The sequence below is a fragment of the Polypterus senegalus genome, chromosome 18, assembly GCF_016835505.1.
Source record: "Polypterus senegalus isolate Bchr_013 chromosome 18, ASM1683550v1, whole genome shotgun sequence".
NCBI lineage: Eukaryota > Metazoa > Chordata > Cladistia > Polypteriformes > Polypteridae > Polypterus > Polypterus senegalus.
The window spans coordinates 30366778-30379992 of record NC_053171.1 but is presented as its reverse complement, the minus strand read 5'-3'; the positions used below and the strand labels follow the sequence as shown (position 1 = coordinate 30379992).

Below are 13215 nucleotides of genomic sequence, written 5' to 3'. Positions count from 1 at the left end.
GGTTTTGAACACTGACTATTGGAATGTGGAAATGACTATTCTGCAATAGAACAAACTAAGGACAATGTATGAGGCTGAATACTATATACTGCAATAATAAGTGTACGTACTTCGTATAGAAAAACTAAATGATGATTGAAGAAAGAAAAAAAAAAAAAGTCTACGATTCCAGATATTCGTGACAGGTAAATAGTCCCAAACCAACCCCAGGCTCAAAAAATGTCAATGTTTGTATATTTAAAATAGAAAATATGTATTTAATAAAAAAACATGCATACAAATTGGATTTTAACTGTACAGAAACAAGTGTCAACAAGTATTCAGAAAAAGATGAAATACAGTATATAACAACTCTAAATGAAACTGTACAATACTAAAAAAAAAAAAAAGTGCCAAACAATACCATATTCTTAAATTCCACACTATTTAAAAATAGTAAATACAACAATTGTAAACAGTCACTAATAAAAGTGACATGGTCAAACTATTACTCCCATTCCAGTAAAGGGAGGTCATAATGCTGGAAGCATAGGTTATTTGCATTTATGCCATGGAGAGAGCTGCTCTTGTCCTTATAAATGCTGCCTGTAACACTGAGCACCTGCTCATTAGGTACTGATCTTGCTGGACAATCCAAACATCACTTTGCCTGAACGTAGAGGACCAGAAATGCAAATAGCTGCACGGAAAACTGGACAAGATGCAGGGAACTAAAAGTACCAAAATAAATGTAGTAGCACTTAGAACTTTTAACCTACCCTGAAGTATTTTTAAATTAGCTGTGTTACCTGCCTAAAATAGGCTGAAATCCAACTAATCAATACAGACTTCAGCGTTAACATTTGCAGTGCACCACCTATTGCAGATGTATTCAGTTCTGGTCCTAAAGGTCCACAGTGACCGGAAGTGCAATATCTCCAACCCTCCACCTGAGTAAAGCAGTCTAGTACATGCGTTCAGAAGCCAGAGTAGTTTATACTTTGAACTACTGCCTTCCAGAAGCGAAGGACAATGTACATCTACCCTAACATACTCATGTATACTCATAATGCGAATGGAATAGCAGTTAAAGACAAGGTTCTGTAATTGCAACAGTTTTTCATTTAAAAAAAAACTGGTCACATGCACATATTTATGCAACCCATGTAGTTCTTTAACATAACCTGCACTGTGTACAAACAAAATATATATTTTTTAAATTTCCTAATAACCAATACAGTTTACCAACTGTATGAAATCAGGAGTCTTCAAAACTACACTCGCATCCACTTCAGCACATTTTGACGAATTATGTCACTCAAAATGATGGTGCCCAACCAGCGTCACTTCTGACGATGCTGATTAAGTTACTGAGCTCCATTATTTGCTGATCAGATCTGCAACACGTGCATCGGTCGAACTCCAATTTATATATTGTCATGTCATCATCATAGAGGAGCATGTGTTCAAGGTCCAGCAGACAGCAGTTATAACCACAAATGAAGTCTAGGGAATATTTTCCTTTATCAGAATACAGCAGTCTATTACATTTTCCCCAAGATGTCCAGTTACTGAATCAGAATACGTTGCACCACACAGGCTAACGAAATATGCAAGCAGAGCTATGAAACTAGCAATTACCAAAAGAGATATCTGCTGCGTCTCATGCAATAAATTTTTACCAATTTTGTTACAGCTCTTCTTCATGCACTATACCACCTTTGTCACATAAAGCTGTCAAGCACCCATCCTGTTGTGATCTGGAGCAGTTCTCATCTAGTGAGTGGTTAAGGAAATTTTTTTTGTTCAAAACAGCTAAATTTTTAATATGTTTTTTATCCACATCCCTATTATCTAGTTATAAATTTCTTAGTGTTTGCCTTCTTAGATAGTACTATGGATTTTATTCACACGTCATCCCTTCTTTTGGAAGGGAATGTATGTGTCACATATTGTTTAAAGCTGTTGCGTAACTGTAAACTAATGGATGGCAAGTTTAATTTTCATATTAAAATTTAGCAAGAAAACTTGAAAGATAATGACTTATCCTTCACACATTACTTTCAGTTATAACAATACCAATTACCAGAAATAAACACTGTACTGATATGTTCACATGAAGTATATTATTGGCTGTCACAAAAAGGGACAAGAACTACTACGCTAGGAGATAGGCCTGCAGTCAGTAAGAATGACATGTACAGCCATTTTCATTACAAAATGTTATTTTTGATCCTTTACTAAAGGATCTACTCCTTTGTCAGAGGGTGAAAATCGAAACATTTCTATTACAATCAGCAATATGTTTAGAGTTTAAACATTTAAAACTGAATCACACATTCCAATACTTCAAATATCTGATGCAACTATTCTTGGTTATTGTGTACTTCATACTCATGATGTAAATTTACATTTCTTATGAGCAGCTAATTCAGACTTTTTAAACTTTCATTTACATAACTAAATACATCGAGTTCAACTTAAACTTCCAACGGCATGTCTCGTCACAATACTGACAATGATACATCACACACAAATGCATACTGTACATAAAATGCAACTTTTATTTGGTATTTGTCACCTGTATATCTATGATTGCACACAATATATAAATAGAAGAAAACACTTGGTAAGGTCAGTTAACAGGAACTCATATTAATCGCGAACAGAAACTCTCTCTGAAACTAGATAGATTGATAGATACTTTATTAATCCCAAGGATCACAAATTGATCTTAACACTACAGATGCTAGTGCACGGTTTTCCAGAACTGCAGTGAGAAAAGCGGCTGTATAGGATGAGTAATGTAAGAATGTGCAACCTTTTTTTTGTAAATTAGAAGCCAACTTGAGGTACTCAATAGCTAATTGCACTCCATATTTCTGTAAGCGTGCCTGAGGCAACTGAACTCGAGGATAGCAAAAATTGTACAGAGTACAATATAAGGAAACACTACCGTTTGATTCACACTCCTTCCGGAAACGGCAAGAGTGTGATACTCCAGAGAAAAAAAAATAAAATCACATCGCCCACTTTTCTGTTCCCGCCAGAAACCATATACGGACTATTTACTTTTTTATTTCTCTCATTCAAAGGAGCATGCGTGATAATTCTCGGACACTGTAACAACAATTAACAGTCTTAGATTTCTTAAACATAAAATTTGCGAATTAAAGTGCCCGTTGTAGAGTTGAAAAAAAAAAATCTACGTGGTCGTCCGCCTGCCTAGCCCAACACAGCCGAAATGACGTCGTTTCCCGGTTGTTGAGCTTTTCAGCTAGAAATACGAGCTGAAATATCTCCTTCCAAGAGAAAATTTAAAGAGCACATTACACAGTAATTTACGTCGCATAAAACTGTTTTAGGATACGATGTATTTTGAAAGTTTGCCAACGCCTTTTAAAAACGAAGCTTTTGAAATACTTATAAAATATACAGCACATTTTTTCCCGAGTTTTCTTAACGAAGTATTGGAAGTTTAACGAACACTAAGCCTTCCTGAAAAAAATAATTTAAGAATATGCGAGCCAAATTTATTCAGCATTCATAACTGGGGCTACTCTTGCCAGAAGCAGAAAAAAAATAAACAATGAACCATTACGAAAGCTTTTTCCGAACAAACACACACACACACACACACACACATATTATACCTTTTGGAATATCTCACACTACTATACAGCTGCAATATTCAAATGATAAAACTTTTAACATAAAACAAGCCGCCTGTTAACGTTTTCATGTCGTTAATGGCGTTCCCGATTACCTTTGCTCAAGAGAACCTTCCTTTGCGTCCTCCTCGTTTTTGGCACTAAAAATCTGTGTGCCAATTGAAAACCATTCATTAATTTTTTCGACAGTAACGGCACTGTTCATTGTAGAACTGAAGTAATATCAACCTGCTTTTCTCACTTTCAAACACTCGCTACTTGGAAGCCTCCGCTCTTGCCCTACCAAGTCTCTCTCAAAAGCCCCACCCATTGTTTACAGCAGCACCGCCCACTTTCTAATTCGAATAAGAACTAACCGCAGTTCTAGTTCTTTCTCAAGAATCGAGAAAGGTACTTTGTTTGTAAACGTTGGGTAGCTTGGATGTGTTTAAAGCAGCAAACTTTCAAACGAACCATAAGTTATAAAACACCCCAAGGACTTCGACGTAAATGCTCAGAGTTTATTGCTTTCTTGAGAAAAAATCGTAAGGTGTTTTTGCACGCCAGGGGCCTTATGTATAACGCCTTGCGTAGAATTCGCACTATAATATGACGTAAGCACAAAAGCCGAAATGTGCTCACGCACAGAAAATTCTAGATGCAGGAATCTGTGCGTACTCCAACTTCCGCGTTCTTCCGCTCCATAAATCCCGATTAGCGTGAAAACTAACGCACGTGCACTCGCCTTCTGTCCCGCCCCGTCTCCTCCCAGAATTACGCCTTTCTGAATATGCAAATCAATATAAATAGACCTTAAGTGCAGCGTTCTGTGAAAAGGCAATGGCAAAAGCAAGAGGGAAAATATAAGAATTTCAGCGAATACCAAGTGGAGGCAAAGAAAAAAGTACTATTTGTTGGTTTATACAGTGGTATAATCAACAAAAGGAAATTGATCGAGTGACATAGCGTGTTGGAGAAACAAGCTCAAGTTCACAAAGTCGCACATTGCCCGACATAAAAAAGTTGTCACATATCAAAGTCGCCATGAAAAGGCGAGACGTAGCCCACCGTCTGAGTGTCATATGGAAGCTTATTAGGGTACAGTGAGAAAAAAGGCACAGAGTAAAAAAAAAGCACGAAATGTTAACTTCACTCTCGAAATATCCACTTTAATCACATAGTTTATTTTGTCATTAAAGTAGAACATAAATTTCATCTTAAAATCATTCAATTTACTAGTTTCTCAAATCCCATCGTAACTAAAGTAGCACGTTAAATGCTTTGTTTTGTATTTGATCTTCCATGTGCTCTATGTGTGTGAATCACTACGTGCTTCCCTTCTTTCTCTTTCTCCGACAGGAAACAGAATCCATTACATTCGTGATATTACAGCTCTCTGAATAATTAAAATACTGAGATGTATACGTGATATAATTTTCATGATGATTAGAATGAAAGCATGTTATTCAGAACACGATGGCGCAGTGATTTTCATGTATCATACAAGATGCTGCTGCGCCATGCGCGACCTTCGATGAAATAATTTATTGTAGCACTGTCTTTTTCAAACCTTCAATTAACCTTAAATTCTTGTCCTTACTTTTCTTTCCCCAAATACCCAATCGCCACACAATCAGTTCTGTAATAGACGTTAAGCCATCTGTAAGCTTACAACGAAACTTCTAAGGAAAATTGAAATATCTTCATAGTACGTGTTTAATTATTCTATCCATGAATCATCCAGTCTCAGCAAATATACAGCGCGAGGCAGGAACAATAATCATGCAAGCGCTGCTGCACCATATCCTCACATGTTTAATTATTAACAATACAGATTATTTAAATGAAGTTAAAGTTTTACCTGTATAATATAATCAATATATTTTGCTGCATTTCATCTTACAAAATATACTGTCATCATATGTAAATACGTGCTTTATAAAGTGGGCAGGTTGTGTAATATTATAACTGTAGTGCAAGTTTACAATGGGGTAATTGTACTTATAAATACAAACAGTTCTACAGTACAAGGAGCAATTGATTGTGTGCGTTTATAATTCTTGGGATGAAACTGTTTCTGAATCGCGAGGTCCGTACAGGAAAGGCTTTGAAACGTTTTGCCGTGGCCGAGGCAGCGTGGGCTTGATGCTGTATACCGATATTTATCTTTCCGATCAGCTGCTGCTGTGATTCCCCACTCAGATACAGTGATATAAATACTCCGAGTGGTGCAGTGAGAGTAATATGGAAAAAGATGATCCGCTTTGGCAACCCTTAAAGGGAGCAGCTGAAAGAAGAAAAAGAAGAAGAAGGTGCAGTGAGAGTAACAACGCTAAAGCAGTTATGGTATTTGGAATACTATGGCTATTCCCTGGACCATTATATTGTTACAAGTTAATTATAATCAGATGCATTACACTAATAAACATTATGCGGATGCGGTTAGTTTCAGTGTATTTATAAAGCCGCGTCAGGAAAATAAAGAGTAACCACACAGGAACAGTAGCACTGCTTTGACGCTGGGTGCCGCCAGTCTGCAAAACCGAGCGGAGAACATGCGTAAGACAAGGTATGAGGTACCGTGGAAAAGTGCGTGGCTTTTTCCAAGTGTAGGTTTTATACATCGCGATTTGAACGTGGAACAGTTCTTATGCAACATTTCTGTGCGTACGCACCGTTCATACATGAAGCCCCAGGTGCGTTTGCTTAGTTCAGAATCAGCCGGTGATTCGTTACGTTGTTTCAATTTCATGGTAGGTTAGTTGTGTTTTACGCTGCAAGCTTTAAAGCGAACTGTACATATCGATAAAACGAAGTGGGTCTATTGTGGACTGTTTTCATTTAGCAGAAACCCTTTTCCCGTGAAAAATACGGAGGGTCGACAGAAGTTCAGTTTGCGCACTGCCGCATTTTAAACTGGAAGACTACTTAAATTATGTGCTAAAGGAAGTTTCAGATAGCCGAGTATATAACAGAAGGTAGGCTCCGCTAAAGGCATACACTGATGTACTGTACTTTTATGCCTGTAGATTTATCACGTAATTTTCATTTAACTGTTGTTGCGTATTAACTCTCCAATACTCATAGTATGAACGTAACATCAGTTTTACTCATCGCGAATTACATGTGTACCATCTTAACTCTCATACGTGGCGTTTAATAGTGCTTACTTTGGAACGCTTGATTAACATTCACTAACGTGCCATTGCGTTGAGAGGATGCCCCACCTGCTCTAACTAGTGTATTCATGGTGTAAGATTAGGGCATTTGATCATCGATAATTATATTGCCTTTCGTTTCTCGACACCTCCTAAAGTGTTTTGATCAATCCGATCACAAGTAGATATATCCTTTTTTGTAAAAAAAAAAAATGCTCAACTGGTCTATCGTGCGCGCAGCTTTCAGTTTGTATAGGTGCTGCTAGTTATTGTGCGCGCTGTTTCATACGAATTGTGTTACATTTGTAACAGTGTGCATTTTATTTTTCTACCAGTTCATTGTTTTTAATGTTCCATCTTAATCCTGGACCCACTATGATGTAAACGAGATTTTCCAGTTACCATCAGCAGTCGTTTAGTAATCTCCACTACAGCTCCCGCTCCCAATTTCACGCAATATTTCATGTAGTTCGATTGGTCCTGTGTCCAACCACAGTCGTGCCTAAAGCGAATCCCTCCTGATTTCGCTTGGTACCGCACCGAGACCACCCTTTCCAAAAAGTTTCGGTATGGTTGTTTTGGTCTGCACCAGAGTGCGATTTGGGTGTTTTCATTGACTTAAAAGAAGATGGCTAATAAATCGCAGTCCCGTATTCCCCTGGCTGCTTTTTTTTGCTCCATATTCAGTTCCAGCCAGCTAATTCTGACACTTTGTGCAGATTTTGTCAAGCTGCAGTTGAGCTTTCCTTGGTCCACTGTGGGTGCCTGGGTCAAAAGGCCTTTGTAAAAAGGCAGATGCCTTTGTTAAGTTTGTTTTGCCAGGATTTATACTATGGAATAAAAAATGGTGAATGCCAATTGCTGTTGTCTTTTTTTTTCAACACATTTCACAGAAAATTGTAATTATTTTCCAGTACTTTTAGCCATGTCTGTAAATAATAAAAATACATTTCTCAACAAAATATGGGATGGCAGGGAAAAAATTGTATCTTGCAGGGTGTGATCCTTAGTGTTACAGGGCATTCATTTTTCGCATATTTACATGGGTTGATCAACCACAAATGAATTTAAACCTTTTTATATGAATCCTAAGAGAGATAAAGAGGCCCTGAGGCTGAATCAGCTGCAAGGATAAATCAGATTTGCTGGCAGTTCTGTGAGTAGTTTTATGCAAGTTCATAAGAATATGAGGATATATTTTTATGCTGAGATTGCCTAATTACTGTCAGAAATAGTTCAGCTTTGCAACCACAGCTTGCACAAACATTTACAATAATGTAAGGTATTTCCTGTGGTGAGATCCATCAGTGTCAGGTCACATGAGAAGGTAACATTCACAACTCCTTCAAATCTTTGCAAGGTTCACTTATAGTGTCACACTGAGGCATCCCTTTCCAAATGGTTTCTGTATACAGTATGGATGTTTTGCTCCACACTACAGTACAATTGGCATGTTCCCATCTACCTGGGAGTGCCATCACTTGGCAAATGAATCCTATTGGGACTCGCAACTGGGGTACATTTTTTTGTGAAGTTAGCATGTGATCATAGTGAACTTCTCTATAAACCCCATTTATTACAGCCACTGCAGGTTACTGCTGACATGCTGGCCAACTTTAAATTAACCTGAATACGTGTGCATGGTCTGCTTAAGACTAGCTTCTGTTCAAGGGTTGTTTCCTGCATTTTGTTTTTTTCGTTTACGAATGGGATAAGATGCCCAGGACCTAATACTGAACTGACCAGAAGTACAAGCTCTCTGAGACTGGTTACAGTAAGCCATTGACAGTAAGAAGAGTCCATTTTCATCTCTTCTGCTGAATGGTGCATGATGCTCAATCCAGGACCCCCACCCCCTCTTTACACCAGTAAGAGAAAAATCTGGTTTGAGGCTGTCTGTCTGCCTGCCTCTGTAGGCTTCTAATGCTCCATCCTCTGCACTTCTACTGACTGCACTGATATGTCACAATGTGAAGTCATTCTAGCAAGCAATAAGGTCTGGAGGGCACATTTCAGTTTTTCCTTCCTTAGCCCGATGAGCAGATGTTCATTTACACTGGCAGCCTGAAAAATAAGCAGAATGAGGGAAACACAGTTATCACATTGATTGTATTGATGAGAACTGGGAATGGACCAATGCACAAGCTTCTTTTTGTCAAGGGCATTAAGGGCATTTCTGTGGCAGATGCATTTATATAAACCTTTTTTTTATCTTTGGATTTTGGATACTGCACTTAATGCCATTTTATTCTTCATCTTCTGTGCCTCTGGTTGTCTTTGCCCTTATCCAAACTCTGAAACTCACTTGATAATTCCTAATTCCATTAGCCATCTTTATATCCAGTTCATTTCATCTATACAGTGTGCATTATGTGACTTCAACTTTGAATGTACTGGCTCCCAATGACCTTAAACTGGACTAGGATGGTTTGATAATGGATGGATATCTGATTAGTGGGTGGCACAGTGGTGAATGCTGATGCCTCTCAGCTCTGGTGACCTAGGTTTAGATGTGGACTTGGTTCCTGTCTATATTGAGTTTGTTCATGCTTTTAGCATTAGCATGTTTTTGTTTTTTCCTTTCTTTATAGATAGATCGATCTTCATTTATCCCAATTGGAACATGTGGTGTTTTACAGAAGCTCAATAAATAAATAATACTATATTACGACAATAATATACACCAGAATGACTAAAAAGAAAAATAACCTATAACTTGGCAGTCACAGACCCAGTGAGGCATTATACAGACGTATTGCTATTGGTATAAAGGAGCCTCAGTAGCGTTTCTTGACACACTCCTGCTGATTAACACTGAAAGGCTCCAGTGTTAGTGTGTCATGGAGAGAGGATGTGCAACATTGTTCTTAATGATACTCAGATTTGTTTTAATTCTCTCCTTCACTACTACTTTTAGGGGGGGTCGAGAGTGCATCCCATAGCCAAGCCTGCCCTTTTAATTAGTTTGTTAATTTGGTGGACGTCTCTTAAAGTGATGCTACTAGCCCAACACACCACAGCATAGAAAATTATAATGGCCATCACAGAGTTGTACAATATGTGAAAAATGTCACTACCCACATTAAAGGAACACAATATACCAAGAAAAAAAGAGTCTGCTCTGCTCTTACTTTTACTTATATAATTCCTCTGTGTTACGAGAACAGTCCTGGCTGTCACTGATGTTGGACCCCCTAGTACTTGAAGTAATGCACCACCTCTACAGTACTTTCACTTCTTGAATAGTGACTGAACATAGAGCCTGCAGTTCCTTGGTTTTGCTTATGTTAAGTTGCAGACAATTCTTTCTGCACCAAGAAACAAAGGAAAGTCTGTTTTTTTTACCTTTTCTTAAATAAATGCACATTAAGTTAATTGGTAGCTTTAACTGAACCAGAAACACAAAGTGTATGAGTGCTTCTGATAAACTGTTGTCCCCTGCAGGGTTGGTTTTGCTTTGTACCAACTGCTTGCTATATTGGCTCTGCATACCTGGGACCTTGTGTTTGAAATAAAAGGGTTCAGAAAATGGATGGATGAGTGGAGATTGTAAATTACTAAATATGTTTTTATATTCATCTTTGAGAATGTTCAGATTTTTCTTATTCATTTATATGTAATATTTTTTACAATATTTATCTTTAGACGTTGCAGTTCTATACTTCCCAAGGTGAGCATCTCAGAATGTTGCAAATTAAGGCAGTTTCACAATATTCATAATATTCAGAATCATGAAAAACTACTTTATTAATTTCTGTCAAGCAGAAGTGAATATTTTATGTTTAGACTGTTCAGTTTGATTACTACATTGCAGTTAAATCATGGCAGCAAGTACCATAGCTAAAAACAAGACAAACAAGCATATAACTCAATTTCTTCAATCGCTTCACTGGCTTCTATTTAAGTTTTGTGACTGACACTTCAGTATATAATATATAGAGAGCCTTACTGTAGTGAACACAATCTCAGGAAGTGCAGAGCTTTGCTACTATGGTTTATATTTATTACTTACAATTGGAGTCTAGGAAGATGAAGTGAATTGCTCCAAGCCCAAGGGTGGATCAAAAGATGGGAATTGAACCAATAACTAAAGGTGTTTAGTTTGGCAGCTTCATCATTTGGTGATACCATCTGCCAGAGACTATTTTGAAAACCTATTTTTGAGATACAAAGTGGTAAATGATTCAACACCCTTCTCATTCATTTGTTTATAAAACTTATCAGCACCCATACCCAACAGTATATATTACAATTGTAACATGCAGGCCTGCTGAAATAAATTTTTAAATAAAACCAATAGAGAATGCAAAGCATTTAGCTATGGTACATTCAAAATTCAGCTGTGATCTACCTATCGATATCAGAGTGCTCTTATTTTGTAAGTCAAGGCTGAAGACTCCTTACCACAGCATAATATTCTCTTGTTAGATTTGCTGCTAAGGTAATTTAAATTGCTTTTTAATAATTTTATTTTTTACCTTTATTGTCTGTTTCTTCCCAGTTCAATTTCCATTCTTAGTGTCTTCTGTTTATAATCAGATTATTCCTTCATATGCAGGAATGGAGCCACGGAGTGAATGTGTCATCAACAATAATTAACCTACTGTCAGATATTGTTCTTATTCTACAGATATATCCCACAATTAAAATGGCTAAATGAAAGTAGAAGTGTAAATTAGGATGAGGAGTTTGGGAGCATGTGCTGATTACAGCGTTTTGCTGCACCCACCACATGACGAACCACCTGGATTGGAACCAGAGTGCAGCCGTGCCACAGGTGACACCACAGCACCACACTGGAGGTCTTTTACATTGGCTGGAGTGCTAATCCTGCCACCATCCCCCAAGTTTTTCCGGCAAGTTGGGGGACCTGCTTGCAGGGCTGGATGCAGGTTAAATTTATACCCAGGACAAAGCAATTTCAGCTTAAGGGCCTTGCTGAAGGGCCCTTATGGACTGAACATATTAGATGTGCTAACTTGTGCAAGTTTTGGAAGGTACGAGAGATGCTTATGGACTACAAAGTAAAAACTAATCCAATCTTATCTACATTTTCCTTCCTCATTGAATGTAGCCACTTATACATGAGGAGCACCACCATATTTTAAAGATAATTGTGTATCTTGCCATACATCCACAAGTTAATTAAAAGTAATAATGGTATTTGTATACACCCAAAGGTGTCTTCTATCATATATATCAGACATTTACATGTTGTCAGCTCTCTTTCATTAGTAGAATATGTGCATTGCACATGTATGGCATATGTCAGGGTGAGTAGCACACCTCAATTAAAGATCCCACCTATATTGAGTCACATACAGTGAAATGCTCATTGCCGTTGGATAGCTCGGGTTCAGAGCATTCTAGTGATGTATTTAGTTGTCTGTGATTTGTCATTCATATTATATGTCGCAGCTGTTCATAAAAGGCAGAAAATATATTGCATATGTGACAGCTCATCATTATGTGTCATTACCACAGTTTTTGACTAGTGAGGACGATGCATTTGCTGAAGAACTCGATACTATGCTTGACTTGTAAGTATTCTTAGCATAATTTTAAACATCCTGTTGTGCAGTTTTACAGTTCAGGTTTCATGGGTTGAATTAAAATGAATGGATGGTGTCTTCTGCACATTCTGCCAATGTTAGTTTTTTGAGTAGTGCTCTTTCAGTTTATTGTCAGAATGTACAGAGTTTCTTGGTGTACCAGTGAGCACTGTTATGTTGTACCTGTGCCTCTCTTTCAATCAAATGTCATTGTATCACGCCACTTGCATCACTGGGTCACAAGCACATGAGAAAAAAAAGCTGTTTCAACTTGTGACTTGTTCATGGTATACTGTATATACTGTGAACATTCTTTAATCTGTTCTAATGAACTTCTAAAGGGGCACAGTGCAGTCCATCCTCAGTGGATACATCAAATCCGATTACAGCACCTGTTCAGATCAAGAATGTAAAACACTTCAGAGGGTGGTGAAGGTGGCACAGAACATTACTAGCACTGAGGTGATTTCTCTTCAAGACATACTGTATACAACTCCCACTGCTTTAGATCATTAAAGACATCAGCGATCCTGCACTGTGGCCTTTCTCAGTCATTTCTTCCTACAGGTAAATGGTAGAAGTCCATTGGCATGATCTCCAATAACTTTAGGGAAAGTTCACACCCACAGATCATAAAATTGCTGAACTGCTAATCATAATAACAAATATTGTAATATACCAAACACTGTATGGATTTTATATCTGTAATACTAGTTGTGTATGATGTTTGGGACAAAAAACAACCTGAAGACTCACTAGCAGCTTTACTATATTGGTGAACTTGCAGCGGTGTCAACAAACTCTTAAGAATTACCCAGGGTAGAGATTATGGACCCACCTCTGCAGTAAGGAGAGGTTGTATCTTGTCCGAGACGG

The 13215-nt window shown here is 37.8% G+C and overlaps 1 protein-coding gene across 4 annotated transcripts in view; it reads right to left on the bottom strand.

Annotated features, from left to right (window-relative positions):
* tdrd9 (tudor domain containing 9) overlaps positions 1-3967 on the bottom strand; it is a 178663-nt gene extending 174696 nt beyond the window's left edge. For all 4 annotated transcript variants that reach the window (XM_039741781.1, XM_039741784.1, XM_039741783.1 and 1 more), the window contains exon 1: positions 3746-3967. In XM_039741781.1, coding sequence (XP_039597715.1) covers positions 3746-3855 — 110 coding nt within the window. In that variant the 5' untranslated portion in view covers positions 3856-3967. The remainder of the gene's footprint in view (positions 1-3745) is intronic.
* Between the last annotated feature and the right edge of the window lie 9248 nt (positions 3968-13215).